This window comes from Dreissena polymorpha, chromosome 9 (genome assembly GCF_020536995.1).
Source record: "Dreissena polymorpha isolate Duluth1 chromosome 9, UMN_Dpol_1.0, whole genome shotgun sequence".
Taxonomy (NCBI): domain Eukaryota; kingdom Metazoa; phylum Mollusca; class Bivalvia; order Myida; family Dreissenidae; genus Dreissena; species Dreissena polymorpha.
Window position 1 is genome coordinate 82,767,211 of NC_068363.1, and position 15,360 is coordinate 82,782,570.

General features: G+C 41.2%; 1 protein-coding gene across 1 annotated transcript; it reads left to right on the forward strand.

Moving 5' to 3' along the window:
• Nucleotides 1-2,191: 2,191 nt before the first annotated feature.
• LOC127846225 (zinc finger CCHC domain-containing protein 10-like) lies at nucleotides 2,192-2,914 on the forward strand. The gene has a single exon (XM_052377395.1). It carries the CDS (start codon nucleotides 2,192-2,194, stop codon nucleotides 2,912-2,914), a length of 723 nt encoding a protein of 240 aa, XP_052233355.1.
• Nucleotides 2,915-15,360: the final 12,446 nt, after the last annotated feature.

The following is a 15,360-nucleotide window of genomic DNA, read 5'->3' on the forward strand; positions in this document are numbered from 1 at the left end:
GCGTACCCTCAACTGGGTTCTCAGTTCAGATGTAGGTGTTGGAGCCGTTTTGTCTCAAGTTCAAGACGAGCATGAAAGAGTTATTGCTTACATGAGCAAAACAATGAATGTGCATGAGCGGTCTTATTGCGTAACAAGGAAGGAACTTCTGGCAGTTGTAACCGCTCTAAAACATTTCCACAGCTACTTATATGGACAGAAAATACTTGTCAGGACTGACAACGCAACGTGAGCTGGTTAAGATCGTTAAAAGCACCAACTGGACAAGTCACACGATGGCTTCAAGAACTCAATACATATGATTTAACAGTAGAACATAGAGCCGGAACAAGCCACAAGAATGCCGATGCTTTGTCCAGAAGACCATGCAAGTCATGCGAGCACCAACAAGATAATCAAGAAGCGATGATAGATAAAGCTGAATCGACTGATAAAATAATTAGGTCCGTTACAAGAAGTAACGTGGCTGCACAGTCAACAGAACTTAAGATATCTCATTGATGGTTGGGCACATGCAGACATCGCTTACAGACAACTGAGTGACAGTGCAATAGGTGTAATTAAGCTTGCAAAAGATGGAAATGAAACCAGACCAGAATAGAAAGACATTTCAGATTCAAAAGCTGAAATAAAAACTTTGTGGAGACAGTGGGATCGCCTAGTAATTGTTGGAGGGTTGCTGTTTCGGAAGTACGCGGAAAACAATCGTGACATTTTACACCAGCTGGTAACTCCGGCTGATCGACGTGATGTTGTTTTGAAATTGCATCATGATGTTGCCAGTGGCAGTCATCTTGGGGTGGAAAAGACTCTGTACAAAATCAGAAAAGCATTCTATTGGCCTGGTATGGCAAATAATGTGAAAGATTATTGTTCAACATGTGATGTGTGTGCAGTTAACAAGCTTTCACGAAAGTCAAACAAAGCACCACTTGGTTGTTATTTAGTTGGCGAACCAATGGAGCGTGTGCAAATGGACATACTCGGACCACTTCCAGTTACAGATAATGGCAATCGCTACATACTTGTTATCATCGATTGGTTCACCAAATGGACAGAATGTATCGCTATATCTGATTTAGAGTCGAGAACTGTTGCAAAAGCGTTTTTGGATAATTTTGTATGTCGGTTTGGAACTGCCCTACAGGTGTACACAGATCAAGGCCGTAGTTTTGAATCTAAACTTCTTGAAGACCTTTGTGATTTCCTTGGGATTCAAAAGACGCACTCCACTTCACGACCTCAGGCAAATGGACTGGTTGAAAGATTTAACAGAACACTTCTTGCTATGCTGCGGTCATATTGTCAAGACGAACCAGCCTGTTGGGACGTCTATCTGCAACAAGTATGTACGTATGTATGTATCGCTCTTCACCTCAAAGTAGCACATCCGTCACGCCTAACAAGATGGTATTTGGCAAGGATATTCGTCTTTCGTTGCAAGCAGTAGTAGGTGTACCAGAAGAGGACACACCGGAAACAAGTGTAGATGGCTATGTTGTCTGCTGAAAAAGAAAATTAAAGGTTGTCATGATATTGCAAGAAGTCACCTGAAGGTTGAAGAAAAGTTGGTATAAGCACCAAACAAGCTGTGAAATGGAAAGGACCATTTCTTGTCACAAGGATGATAGACGATCTCGTTTGCAAAGTAAAGCAGTCGTCAAGAAAGGCTCCAAAAGCATATCATGTTGACAGATTATTTCCTTATACAGGGACTTGCATTCCAAGTTGGATAAAGAAGGTCCAGCTGCAAAATTTAATGGAAAATAATTAACATTGTGAACACAACTGACTTGAACTGTTTATACTGTTAATGTATGAATAAACTTTTTTACAAATGTGTTAAACTTTTAACTATGGTGGAGACCCTGTGCGTCTGGTATCGATATGTGTCTGTCTATCAAACTATTTACAAATTAATATGTTGTATACAAAAAAAAGTCTGTGCATGGATTGTCAAAGACAAATTTAACATTTTAAATATTGTTACATTGGATTGTTGGTTACCATGTGTCGGTATTTCAGGGAAAAATGCTGGTTGTGTGACAGGATGTCACTTAATGTCCACCTGATCTCTTCAGCCCATTGACGACTTTCTGTGATGTGCGCTTTGTGTGAGGGGAAAGAGAACGTTTACACCCGTATAGCGGATCTGGAATCCCATGTGAAGAAAGTCCACCGAGAGGTAACAATGAGCAAGGACCAGTTTACCAGGGCGAATGGGTTTTACTTTGCCAAGTATCCTGAGGACTACGCTAAAGTAGTTGACAATATCAACCCTTACGACTCCAAGGCGGCCTATGAAGCGAGGAAAGCCATGAGAAGTTGGAGCGATACATTTTCGGACAAGCAAGCTAGGGGAGATCAATGGACGGCCGGTTGGAGGAAAGGATTGGAGATTTTAAGAGGTATGGCGAAGAAGAGGGAATCCAGGGAGCGGAGCGTGTCGCGAGACAAGAGGACCTTGGTTGAGAAATCCGCAAGAACTGAAAGACAAGTGGTACGGGAAGATAGCAGTTCGGTTGCTCAGTTGGAACAAGGCACAAGCTCGAAAGTAGCAGCTGAAGAAGACAGGCCAAAAGAAACTGAAAAGGGACTAAAACGTAGGAGGAAAGAGTCGGAAGGGGATCAAAACTTTGATCACAGGGACAACATAGAGTTGGGTGAAGAAGCCGTTTCGGAAAGAAATATGGGCCCAGATCGAGACAGGGTTGTTTCTCCAAGTGGTGAGATATCTTCCTCCTCCTCCTCCTCCTCCTCCTCCTCCTCCTCATCTTCCTCTTCAGCGTCGTCCTGCTGCTCATCCGTGCTGGGTTCAAGCAGCAGCTTAAAAGGACAGAGCCTTCCGGATTCTGAAGAAGGGCTGTATGCCCATGTGTCCGTCTGCGAAAAGGGACTGGTCATTGGTCAATGAATTCTCAATGGAAGCAAACAACCAACAGCAATCTGTTGGCCGCCAGCAAATTGGAAGAAGATGACCCCTGATCAGAAACTCATGGCCCATGAGTATGTGGCCATCTTTCTTGAGCGTGTGGAGAGCACCAACTTCCCAACCTTGTCCAGGAGAGCCCTTTTGGACAAGTACAACTTCATGTCCCTCGAAGCTGAGGGTAAGCCGACAGTGGAAGAAGGAGAGGCAGAGAAGATGGACTCAAAAATTAGGTATTATAACTTTAATTACCTCAAGGCCATCGTAAATGGGGAAGTGGAGGAGAGTCGCGTGGCAGAGGGTATTGTTTGGGGACTTGAACTTGCTGATAGGTGGAAGGACACAGATATTATCGCTGAAAAACTGGATGAGGCAAACATTAAAATACGTGTGGGTGCATAAGAGTTTTCTGATGTGTGTTATTTGCAGACTGAGAATAGTTACATTGTTTTTCAATTGTTCATTTTGCTATGCAATTTGTCTGATGTGTGTTATTTGCAGACTGAGAATAGTTACATTGTTTTTCAATTGTTCATGTTGCTATGCAATTTGTCTGATGTGTGTTATTTGCAGACTGAGAATAGTTACATTATTTTTCAATTGTTCAGGTTGCTATGCAATCTGTATGATCTCGTTGCATAAATGTTAAAAGTGCTCATTTGTTATTTTATTGGAGATAATCCAGGAGGATTATTTTAATAAAGTGGGGGGAAGTGTAATATAATGGACTACAAGTAATCCTAAGCAAAACTAATAATAAGGTTTCATAACATGTTTCATTATCTAGGATATGGGCAAAGACCTACTCACCGAATGTTGACAGATTCTGACAGTTCGTTGAATTACATGACATATGCATGTTGAACAGTTTACTGAGGTTTCATGCATATATCATTTTATCTACATCTTAATCCTTATAATCCTTAAATGTTACTCACAACTTTAGTTATTAAAGGGGCCTTTTCACAGATTTTGGCATATTTTGAAGTTTGTCATCAAATGCTTTATATTGATAAATGTAAACATTGGATCTTAAAAGCTCCAGTAAAAAATCAAGAATAAAATTAAAAAAACAAAAAAAAGTAGCCGGTACCAGGGCTCGAACCAGTGACCCCCGGAGTCCTGGAGTAAGTCTTAAGTAAAAACGCATTAACCATCTCGGCTATTCCGCCGGGTATACACAATGTAAGTATTTTATACCTTATATAAGCAATCTTCGTAGTTTCATAAATTTAAACGACAACAACAGAACTCTCCAAATTATTCAATCGTTTCGCGTTGCAACGCTTTGTAATTTTTAGGTTTTCAAATCGTCAAAAGATACATATAATGGCTATATTGGACAATAGGTAATATTCAGTAATTCTGTATCCTCACAAATATCATAACTAAAACGAAAATTTGCGAATCTGAAACATTTTTTTTCAATTTTGTCAATTTACTAAACCGTGAAAAGATCCCTTTTATTGTAATTCCATAAAGAATAACACTTCCTTGTCACTCATAAACAGTGTCGACCATGCTTGTGACGTCATAAAAAGATATTTGTGATTTTAGCAAAAGACTGTGCCATATAGTTAAAGGTTACAGTAAACTATGTTTTATTGTGTTAATGTTAACGATTTGCTACTGTTTTATATCAAGTTATTGTTATTAGATTGATAAGCATAGATATAACATTTGGAACTATTTCCTGATGTGCGGAAGCGTTTTGAAGAGTTCATTTGGCGCGCATATTTGATTGGATGACAGCGATTCAAGCATTCTGATTGGTCGGAGCTGTCGCATAACCGTTTACGGAGTCTGAGGAATTGTATCAAGGGGCATCCATATAAAAGACGCGCCGCAGACGACTTAGGACACATTCAACTTTTCGGCCACACAACATCCAAAATTATTTAAACTTTTAAAACCTTTAATTATAATAATAACAAGAAAGAACTGGGATGTCGGACAAAATGTAACTATATTATATTCTTATACATTTGTTGTTTCATGTTGGTATAATTGTGAGAAGTATAAATAAATTAAGTCTCACTGTTTTCATCTCTTTATTATTGAAGACATCTATTCACAGACTAATAACATTTTAATAAACTAATAACTACCTGGTTGATAGAAAGGAAACAGTATTTATCGACGGCACGAAACCGTTACATTGGTGTCAGAATTGGGGATGTAAAATATACTTTTAGCATCTCAGAACTTTTTCGTCACCACGGGGAAAACAGCAAGGGACAGAAACGGGAACGGCCTGACGAAAACGGGAACGGCCTGACGAAAACGGGAACGACCTGACGAAAACGGGAACGGCCTGACGAAAACGGGAACGGCCTGACGAAAACGGGAACGGCCTGACGAAACGGGAACGGCCTGACGGGAACGGAAACGGCCTGACGAAAACGGGAACTTCTTTACCAGAACGGAACAGCTGCACAAGAACGGAAACGGCTGCCATAGAGCGGGAACGGTTGCAATAGAACGGTAACGGCTGCACCAGAACGGAACGGCTGCATAAGAACGGGAACGGCTGCAATAGAACGGAAACGGCTGCACTAGAACGGAACGTCTGCACCAGAACGGAACGGCAGGGACGTTAAAAGACAGAAACAGAAGTAGATGATCGTTTCCTAACTGCTTGTTGTGTAATTGTGTAAATTTATATGATTTATGTTTTATTGTGAATAATAAAGTGCAAATTTTCAAGTTCTTTTTCTTTGTGCCATTACCTTCACATTAGTCGTACAATGGCTGACAACAATGACCAGTCCGACTCCGAGGTTGACTTCAATGTGAACGAGAACGGAAGAGGCGAAGGTCAAGAGTACCAAGAGGGCCAATTTGACGAGGCATATGGTGGCTTTTACAGACGTGGACCGCGTCCAAACATTAAACCAGACCCTTATTCCGGAGATGAAGATTAGGGACCAGTACATCGCATACTTCGAAGATTGTGCAGAGCTTGCACAATGGAACGAAAAGGAGAAGTTACTATACCTTGCTACATCTCTTAAACAGCAGGCTCGCATGCATTACAGTTCGTTACCTGTTGCAGAGAAACGGTCTTGTAAACTCCTGACAAACAGATTAGAAAGAGGTTAAGAAGCAAAAGACAACAGAACAGATGGCTTTCAAAGATGCAAAACAGAATGAGGGGAAAAACAGAAACAATTGCTGCTTTTGGGGATGAAATACGACTACTGTCTCAGAAAGCCTATTCAACACTAGATCAAGAGGCCCAAGAAATGCTTGCATTACAACATTTTTATAAGAATGTTTCAGCCGAGATGAGATGCCGTTTAATGGATAAAATTGCCAGACAATTAGTGAAGCTGTGGAGGTGGTTGAGCGTTATGAAGAGGTGTTGGGACGTCCGGGGCAAGGTGTAGGAGCGCAGATTAGGGGTGTTACAAATACAAGCAGCAGAGAGAGATCTTTTGAAACCAACCCGGTACATGAGGGAACTTATGTTTACCAGTGCCATTAAGCGTATTGAGCAACGATTGGACGAACTTGAATCTACCATGGGAGGCAGAATCTCTGGAAGATCGTGCTACAGATGTGGTTCTACAAACCATTTCATCAGAGAATGTCCGATAAAAGACAACAGACGAGGACTGTAGCAGGAAAACTTCAGACCGTCACGTCAATAGGTCGTGATGCGACGGTTCAAGTGAAAAATCGACCGAAACAAATAGAGGTGCCATGCAGACCAGATGAAAAGGCATTGCGGGTTGGTCACTGCAGCGATCTGATGAAAACGAAAGACAATTGTTTGATTAATAGACGGAACTGCGGTAACCTTGCTATTAGATAGTGGAGCAACAACCACTTTAATATCTAAAGACACCCTTGAGGCTATAGGAAAGAAGACAGATGATTTGCGTGAGCATAATCGTACAGTTCGTGCCGTAGACGGCACACCTTTAAACGTTCAAGGTTCTGTAGAGTTGATGTGTCGGGAGTTTCACGACTGCAATTGACGCCACCGTTTGCGATATACCAAATATTCAAGGAATTCTGGGACAAGATTTTATGGCAAACCACATTAAATCCTGGGACATTCAAAATCATAAACTTCACACACTGGATGGAAACAGTTAGTTTGGAAGCAGGATATCTTGTTGGCGAGTGTTTCCCAGTTGAGGACCCCATAATTTCTAAACAATTTCAAACAGATACGTGCGCGACAGTCAAAAGTGACACGGGTGTGCAGTCTGAAGAGGTCATTTTGCCAGAACATGTGAAAAAGATGTTTGACGACGGTGTTGAATATTTGGATCCCGAACAGAAAAACAAGTTTGCAAAATTGTTGTATAAGTACCAAGATGTGTTTGCAAAGTCGTCCGACGATCTCGGGTGCACAAACGTCGTGAAACACAAGATAAACACTGGACGTGCTAACCCCATCAGGCAGCAACCTAGACGACAGACATATTGAAAAAGAGAAGTGGAACGAGAAGATGCTTCAAAAGGGTGATTATAGAACCGTCAAACAGTCCATGGTCTTCGCCAATAGTACTGGTGTCCAAAAAGGTTTTGCGTGGATTATCGAAAACTTAACGATGTGGCAGTCAAGGACGCCTACCCTATTCACAGGGTAGATGACTGCTTAGATGCACTCTCTGGATCAAAATGGTTTAGCTCAATGGATCTTTGTTCAGGGTTTTGGCAAGTGGAAATGGATGAGAAGGACAAACTTAAGACAGCTTTTTCAACGAGTCATGGCTTGTACCACTTCAAAGTTATGCCGTTTGGACTTGTTAATACAATGGATAGAGTCATTGCTGTATATCGATGACATCATAACCCCTGGTAAAACAGTCGATGAAAGCTTGACACGGCTTGAAAACGTTTTCGAACGGTTAAGAAAGGCTCATCTCAAACTGAATCCTTCCAAATGCAAATTCTTTCGAAAATCAGTGTCTTTTCTGGGTCATATTGTATCCGCAGAAGGTGTTGAAACAGACCCTGAAAACGTCAAAACAATTAAAGAATGGCCAGTTCCAGAGTCAAGTAAGGAGGTTCGGAGCTTTCTTGGCCTAACATCGTATTACAAAAGATTCGTAAAGGGATTTGCTGACATTGCCAAACCACTTCACAAATTGTGTGTGAAAAATTCGAAATTTATTTGGAATCAGATGTGCCAAGAAGCTTTTGATTTACTCAAAGAGATGCTTACATCAGCACCGGTGCTAGCGTACCCTCAACTGGGTTCTCAGTTCAGATGTAGGTGTTGGAGCCGTTTTGTCTCAAGTTCAAGACGAGCATGAAAGAGTTATTGCTTACATGAGCAAAACAGTGAATGTGCATGAGCGGTCTTATTGCGTAACAAGGAAGGAACTTCTGGCAGTTGTAACCGCTCTAAAACATTTCCACAGCTACTTATATGGACAGAAAATACTTGTCAGGACTGACAACGCAACGTGAGCTGGTTAAGATCGTTAAAAGCACCAACTGGACAAGTCACACGATGGCTTCAAGAACTCAATACATATGATTTAACAGTAGAACATAGAGCCGGAACAAGCCACAAGAATGCCGATGCTTTGTCCAGAAGACCATGCAAGTCATGCGAGCACCAACAAGATAATCAAGAAGCGATGATAGATAAAGCTGAATCGACTGATAAAATAATTAGGTCCGTTACAAGAAGTAACGTGGCTGCACAGTCAACAGAACTTAAGATATCTCATTGATGGTTGGGCACATGCAGACATCGCTTACAGACAACTGAGTGACAGTGCAATAGGTGTAATTAAGCTTGCAAAAGATGGAAATGAAACCAGACCAGAATAGAAAGACATTTCAGATTCAAAAGCTGAAATAAAAACTTTGTGGAGACAGTGGGATCGCCTAGTAATTGTTGGAGGGTTGCTGTTTCGGAAGTACGCGGAAAACAATCGTGACATTTTACACCAGCTGGTAACTCCGGCTGATCGACGTGATGTTGTTTTGAAATTGCATCATGATGTTGCCAGTGGCAGTCATCTTGGGGTGGAAAAGACTCTGTACAAAATCAGAAAAGCATTCTATTGGCCTGGTATGGCAAATAATGTGAAAGATTATTGTTCAACATGTGATGTGTGTGCAGTTAACAAGCTTTCACGAAAGTCAAACAAAGCACCACTTGGTTGTTATTTAGTTGGCGAACCAATGGAGCGTGTGCAAATGGACATACTCGGACCACTTCCAGTTACAGATAATGGCAATCGCTACATACTTGTTATCATCGATTGGTTCACCAAATGGACAGAATGTATCGCTATATCTGATTTAGAGTCGAGAACTGTTGCAAAAGCGTTTTTGGATAATTTTGTATGTCGGTTTGGAACTGCCCTACAGGTGTACACAGATCAAGGCCGTAGTTTTGAATCTAAACTTCTTGAAGACCTTTGTGATTTCCTTGGGATTCAAAAGACGCACTCCACTTCACGACCTCAGGCAAATGGACTGGTTGAAAGATTTAACAGAACACTTCTTGCTATGCTGCGGTCATATTGTCAAGACGAACCAGCCTGTTGGGACGTCTATCTGCAACAAGTATGTACGTATGTATGTATCGCTCTTCACCTCAAAGTAGCACATCCGTCACGCCTAACAAGATGGTATTTGGCAAGGATATTCGTCTTTCGTTGCAAGCAGTAGTAGGTGTACCAGAAGAGGACACACCGGAAACAAGTGTAGATGGCTATGTTGTCTGCTGAAAAAGAAAATTAAAGGTTGTCATGATATTGCAAGAAGTCACCTGAAGGTTGCAGCTCTATATCAAAAGAAGCACTATGACAGCAATGTAAAGAAGAAGAAGTTTTTCCCAGATAAGGTTGTGTGGTTGCATGATCCATCAAGAAAAGTTGGTATAAGCACCAAACAAGCTGTGAAATGGAAAGGACCATTTCTTGTCACAAGGATGATAGACGATCTCGTTTGCAAAGTAAAGCAGTCGTCAAGAAAGGCTCCAAAAGCATATCATGTTGACAGATTATTTCCTTATACAGGGACTTGCATTCCAAGTTGGATAAAGAAGGTCCAGCTGCAAAATTTAATGGAAAATAATTAACATTGTGAACACAACTGACTTGAACTGTTTATACTGTTAATGTATGAATAAACTTTTTTACAAATGTGTTAAACTTTTAACTATGGTGGAGACCCTGTGCGTCTGGTATCGATATGTGTCTGTCTATCAAACTATTTACAAATTAATATGTTGTATACAAAAAAAAGTCTGTGCATGGATTGTCAAAGACAAATTTAACATTTTAAATATTGTTACATTGGATTGTTGGTTACCATGTGTCGGTATTTCAGGGAAAAATGCTGGTTGTGTGACAGGATGTCACTTAATGTCCACCTGATCTCTTCAGCCCATTGACGACTTTCTGTGATGTGCGCTTTGTGTGAGGGGAAAGAGAACGTTTACACCCGTATAGCGGATCTGGAATCCCATGTGAAGAAAGTCCACCGAGAGGTAACAATGAGCAAGGACCAGTTTACCAGGGCGAATGGGTTTTACTTTGCCAAGTATCCTGAGGACTACGCTAAAGTAGTTGACAATATCAACCCTTACGACTCCAAGGCGGCCTATGAAGCGAGGAAAGCCATGAGAAGTTGGAGCGATACATTTTCGGACAAGCAAGCTAGGGGAGATCAATGGACGGCCGGTTGGAGGAAAGGATTGGAGATTTTAAGAGGTATGGCGAAGAAGAGGGAATCCAGGGAGCGGAGCGTGTCGCGAGACAAGAGGACCTTGGTTGAGAAATCCGCAAGAACTGAAAGACAAGTGGTACGGGAAGATAGCAGTTCGGTTGCTCAGTTGGAACAAGGCACAAGCTCGAAAGTAGCAGCTGAAGAAGACAGGCCAAAAGAAACTGAAAAGGGACTAAAACGTAGGAGGAAAGAGTCGGAAGGGGATCAAAACTTTGATCACAGGGACAACATAGAGTTGGGTGAAGAAGCCGTTTCGGAAAGAAATATGGGCCCAGATCGAGACAGGGTTGTTTCTCCAAGTGGTGAGATATCTTCCTCCTCCTCCTCCTCCTCCTCCTCCTCCTCCTCCTCCTCATCTTCCTCGTCAGCGTCGTCCTGCTGCTCATCCGTGCTGGGTTCAAGCAGCAGCTTAAAAGGACAGAGCCTTCCGGATTCTGAAGAAGGGCTGTATGCCCATGTGTCCGCCTGCGAAAAGGGACTGGTCATTGGTCAATGAATTCTCAATGGAAGCAAACAACCAACAGCAATCTGTTGGCCGCCAGCAAATTGGAAGAAGATGACCCCTGATCAGAAACTCATGGCCCATGAGTATGTGGCCATCTTTCTTGAGCGTGTGGAGAGCACCAACTTCCCAACCTTGTCCAGGAGAGCCCTTTTGGACAAGTACAACTTCATGTCCCTCGAAGCTGAGGGTAAGCCGACAGTGGAAGAAGGAGAGGCAGAGAAGATGGACTCAAAAATTAGGTATTATAACTTTAATTACCTCAAGGCCATCGTAAATGGGGAAGTGGAGGAGAGTCGCGTGGCAGAGGGTATTGTTCGGGGACTTGAACTTGCTGATAGGTGGAAGGACACAGATATTATCGCTGAAAAACTGGATGAGGCAAACATTAAAATACGTGTGGGTGCATAAGAGTTGTCTGATGTGTGTTATTTGCAGACTGAGAATAGTTACATTGTTTTTCAATTGTTCATTTTGCTATGCAATTTGTCTGATGTGTGTTATTTGCAGACTGAGAATAGTTACATTGTTTTTCAATTGTTCATGTTGCTATGCAATTTGTCTGATGTGTGTTATTTGCAGACTGAGAATAGTTACATTATTTTTCAATTGTTCAGGTTGCTATGCAATCTGTATGATCTCGTTGCATAAATGTTAAAAGTGCTCATTTGTTATTTTATTGGAGATAATCCAGGAGGATTATTTTAATAAAGTGGGGGGAAGTGTAATATAATGGACTACAAGTAATCCTAAGCAAAACTAATAATAAGGTTTCATAACATGTTTCATTATCTAGGATATGGGCAAAGACCTACTCACCGAATGTTGACAGATTCTGACAGTTCGTTGAATTACATGACATATGCATGTTGAACAGTTTACTGAGGTTTCATGCATATATCATTTTATCTACATCTTAATCCTTATAATCCTTAAATGTTACTCACAACTTTAGTTATTAAAGGGGCCTTTTCACAGATTTTGGCATATTTTGAAGTTTGTCATCAAATGCTTTATATTGATAAATGTAAACATTGGATCTTAAAAGCTCCAGTAAAAAATCAAGAATAAAATTTAAAAAACAAAAAAAAGTAGCCGGTACCAGGGCTCGAACCAGTGACCCCCGGAGTCCTGGAGTAAGTCTTAAGTAAAAACGCATTAACCATCTCGGCTATTCCGCCGGGTATACACAATGTAAGTATTTTATACCTTATATAAGCAATCTTCGTAGTTTCATAAATTTAAACGACAACAACAGAACTCTCCAAATTATTCAATCGTTTCGCGTTGCAACGCTTTGTAATTTTTAGGTTTTCAAATCGTCAAAAGATACATATAATGGCTATATTGGACAATAGTAAATATTCAGTAATTCTGTATCCTCACAAATATCATAACTAAAACGAAAATTTGCGAATCTGAAACATTTTTTTTCAATTTTGTCAATTTACTAAACCGTGAAAAGATCCCTTTTATTGTAATTCCATAAAGAATAACACTTCCTTGTCACTCATAAACAGTGTCGACCATGCTTGTGACGTCATAAAAAGATATTTGTGATTTTAGCAAAAGACTGTGCCATATAGTTAAAGGTTACAGTAAACTATGTTTTATTGTGTTAATGTTAACGATTTGCTACTGTTTTATATCAAGTTATTGTTATTAGATTGATAAGCATAGATATAACATTTGGAACTATTTCCTGATGTGCGGAAGCGTTTTGAAGAGTTCATTTGGCGCGCATATTTGATTGGATGACAGCGATTCAAGCATTCTGATTGGTCGGAGCTGTCGCATAACCGTTTACGGAGTCTGAGGAATTGTATCAAGGGGCATCCATATAAAAGACGCGCCGCAGACGACTTAGGACACATTCAACTTTTCGGCCACACAACATCCAAAATTATTTAAACTTTTAAAACCTTTAATAATAATAATAACAAGAAAGAACTGGGATGTCGGACAAAATGTAACTATATTATATTCTTATACATGTGTTGTTTCATGTTGGTATAATTGTGAGAAGTATAAATAAATTAAGTCTCACTGTTTTCATCTCTTTATTATTGAAGACATCTATTCACAGACTAATAACATTTTAATAAACTAATAACTACCTGGTTGATAGAAAGGAAACAGTATTTATCGACGGCACGAAACCGTTACATTGGTGTCAGAATTGGGGATGTAAAATATACTTTTAGCATCTCAGAACTTTTTCGTCACCACGGGGAAAACAGCAAGGGACAGAAACGGGAACGGCCTGACGAAAACGGGAACGGCCTGACGAAAACGGGAACGACCTGACGAAAATGGGAACGGCCTGACGAAAACGGGAACGGCCTGACGAAAACGGGAACGGCCTGACGAAACGGGAACGGCCTGACGGGAACGGAAACGGCCTGACGAAAACGGGAACTTCTTTACCAGAACGGAACAGCTGCACAAGAACGGAAACGGCTGCCATAGAGCGGGAACGGTTGCAATAGAACGGTAACGGCTGCACCAGAACGGAACGGCTGCATAAGAACGGGAACGGCTGCAATAGAACGGAAACGGCTGCACTAGAACGGAACGTCTGCACCAGAACGGAACGGCAGGGACGTTAAAAGACAGAAACAGAAGTAGATGATCGTTTCCTAACTGCTTGTTGTGTAATTGTGTAAATTTATATGATTTATGTTTTATTGTGAATAATAAAGTGCAAATTTTCAAGTTCTTTTTCTTTGTGCCATTACCTTCACATTAGTCGTACAATGGCTGACAACAATGACCAGTCCGACTCCGAGGTTGACTTCAATGTGAACGAGAACGGAAGAGGCGAAGGTCAAGAGTACCAAGAGGGCCAATTTGACGAGGCATATGGTGGCTTTTACAGACGTGGACCGCGTCCAAACATTAAACCAGACCCTTATTCCGGAGATGAAGATTAGGGACCAGTACATCGCATACTTCGAAGATTGTGCAGAGCTTGCACAATGGAACGAAAAGGAGAAGTTACTATACCTTGCTACATCTCTTAAACAGCAGGCTCGCATGCATTACAGTTCGTTACCTGTTGCAGAGAAACGGTCTTGTAAACTCCTGACAAACAGATTAGAACAGAGGTTAAGAAGCAAAAGACAACAGAACAGATGGCTTTCAAAGATGCAAAACAGAATGAGGGGAAAAACAGAAACAATTGCTGCTTTTGGGGATGAAATACGACTACTGTCTCAGAAAGCCTATTCAACACTAGATCAAGAGGCCCAAGAAATGCTTGCATTACAACATTTTTATAAGAATGTTTCAGCCGAGATGAGATGCCGTTTAATGGATAAAATTGCCAGACAATTAGTGAAGCTGTGGAGGTGGTTGAGCGTTATGAAGAGGTGTTGGGACGTCCGGGGCAAGGTGTAGGAGCGCAGATTAGGGGTGTTACAAATACAAGCAGCAGAGAGAGATCTTTTGAAACCAACCCGGTACATGAGGGAACTTATGTTTACCAGTGCCATTAAGCGTATTGAGCAACGATTGGACGAACTTGAATCTACCATGGGAGGCAGAATCTCTGGAAGATCGTGCTACAGATGTGGTTCTACAAACCATTTCATCAGAGAATGTCCGATAAAAGACAACAGACGAGGACTGTAGCAGGAAAACTTCAGACCGTCACGTCAATAGGTCGTGATGCGACGGTTCAAGTGAAAAATCGACCGAAACAAATAGAGGTGCCATGCAGACCAGATGAAAAGGCATTGCGGGTTGGTCACTGCAGCGATCTGATGAAAACGAAAGACAATTGAAGGATTAATAGACGGAACTGCGGTAACCTTGCTATTAGATAGTGGAGCAACAACCACTTTAATATCTAAAGACACCCTTGAGGCTATAGGAAAGAAGACAGATGATTTGCGTGAGCATAATCGTACAGTTCGTGCCGTAGACGGCACACCTTTAAACGTTCAAGGTTCTGTAGAGTTGATGTGTCGGGAGTTTCACGACTGCAATTGACGCCACCGTTTGCGATATACCAAATATTCAAGGAATTCTGGGACAAGATTTTATGGCAAACAACATTAAATCCTGGGACATTCAAAATCATAAACTTCACACACTGGATGGAAACAGTTAGTTTGGAAGCAGGATATCTTGTTGGCGAGTGTTTCCCAGTTGAGGACCCCATAATTTCTAAACAATTTCAAACAGATACGTGCGCGACAGTCAAAAGTGACACGGG

What these genes read in the sequence shown, in the direction of transcription:
- LOC127846225 (XM_052377395.1), top strand. Translation starts at nt 2,192, where the DNA reads ATGAGCAAGGACCAGTTTACCAGGGCGAATGGGTTTTACTTTGCCAAG.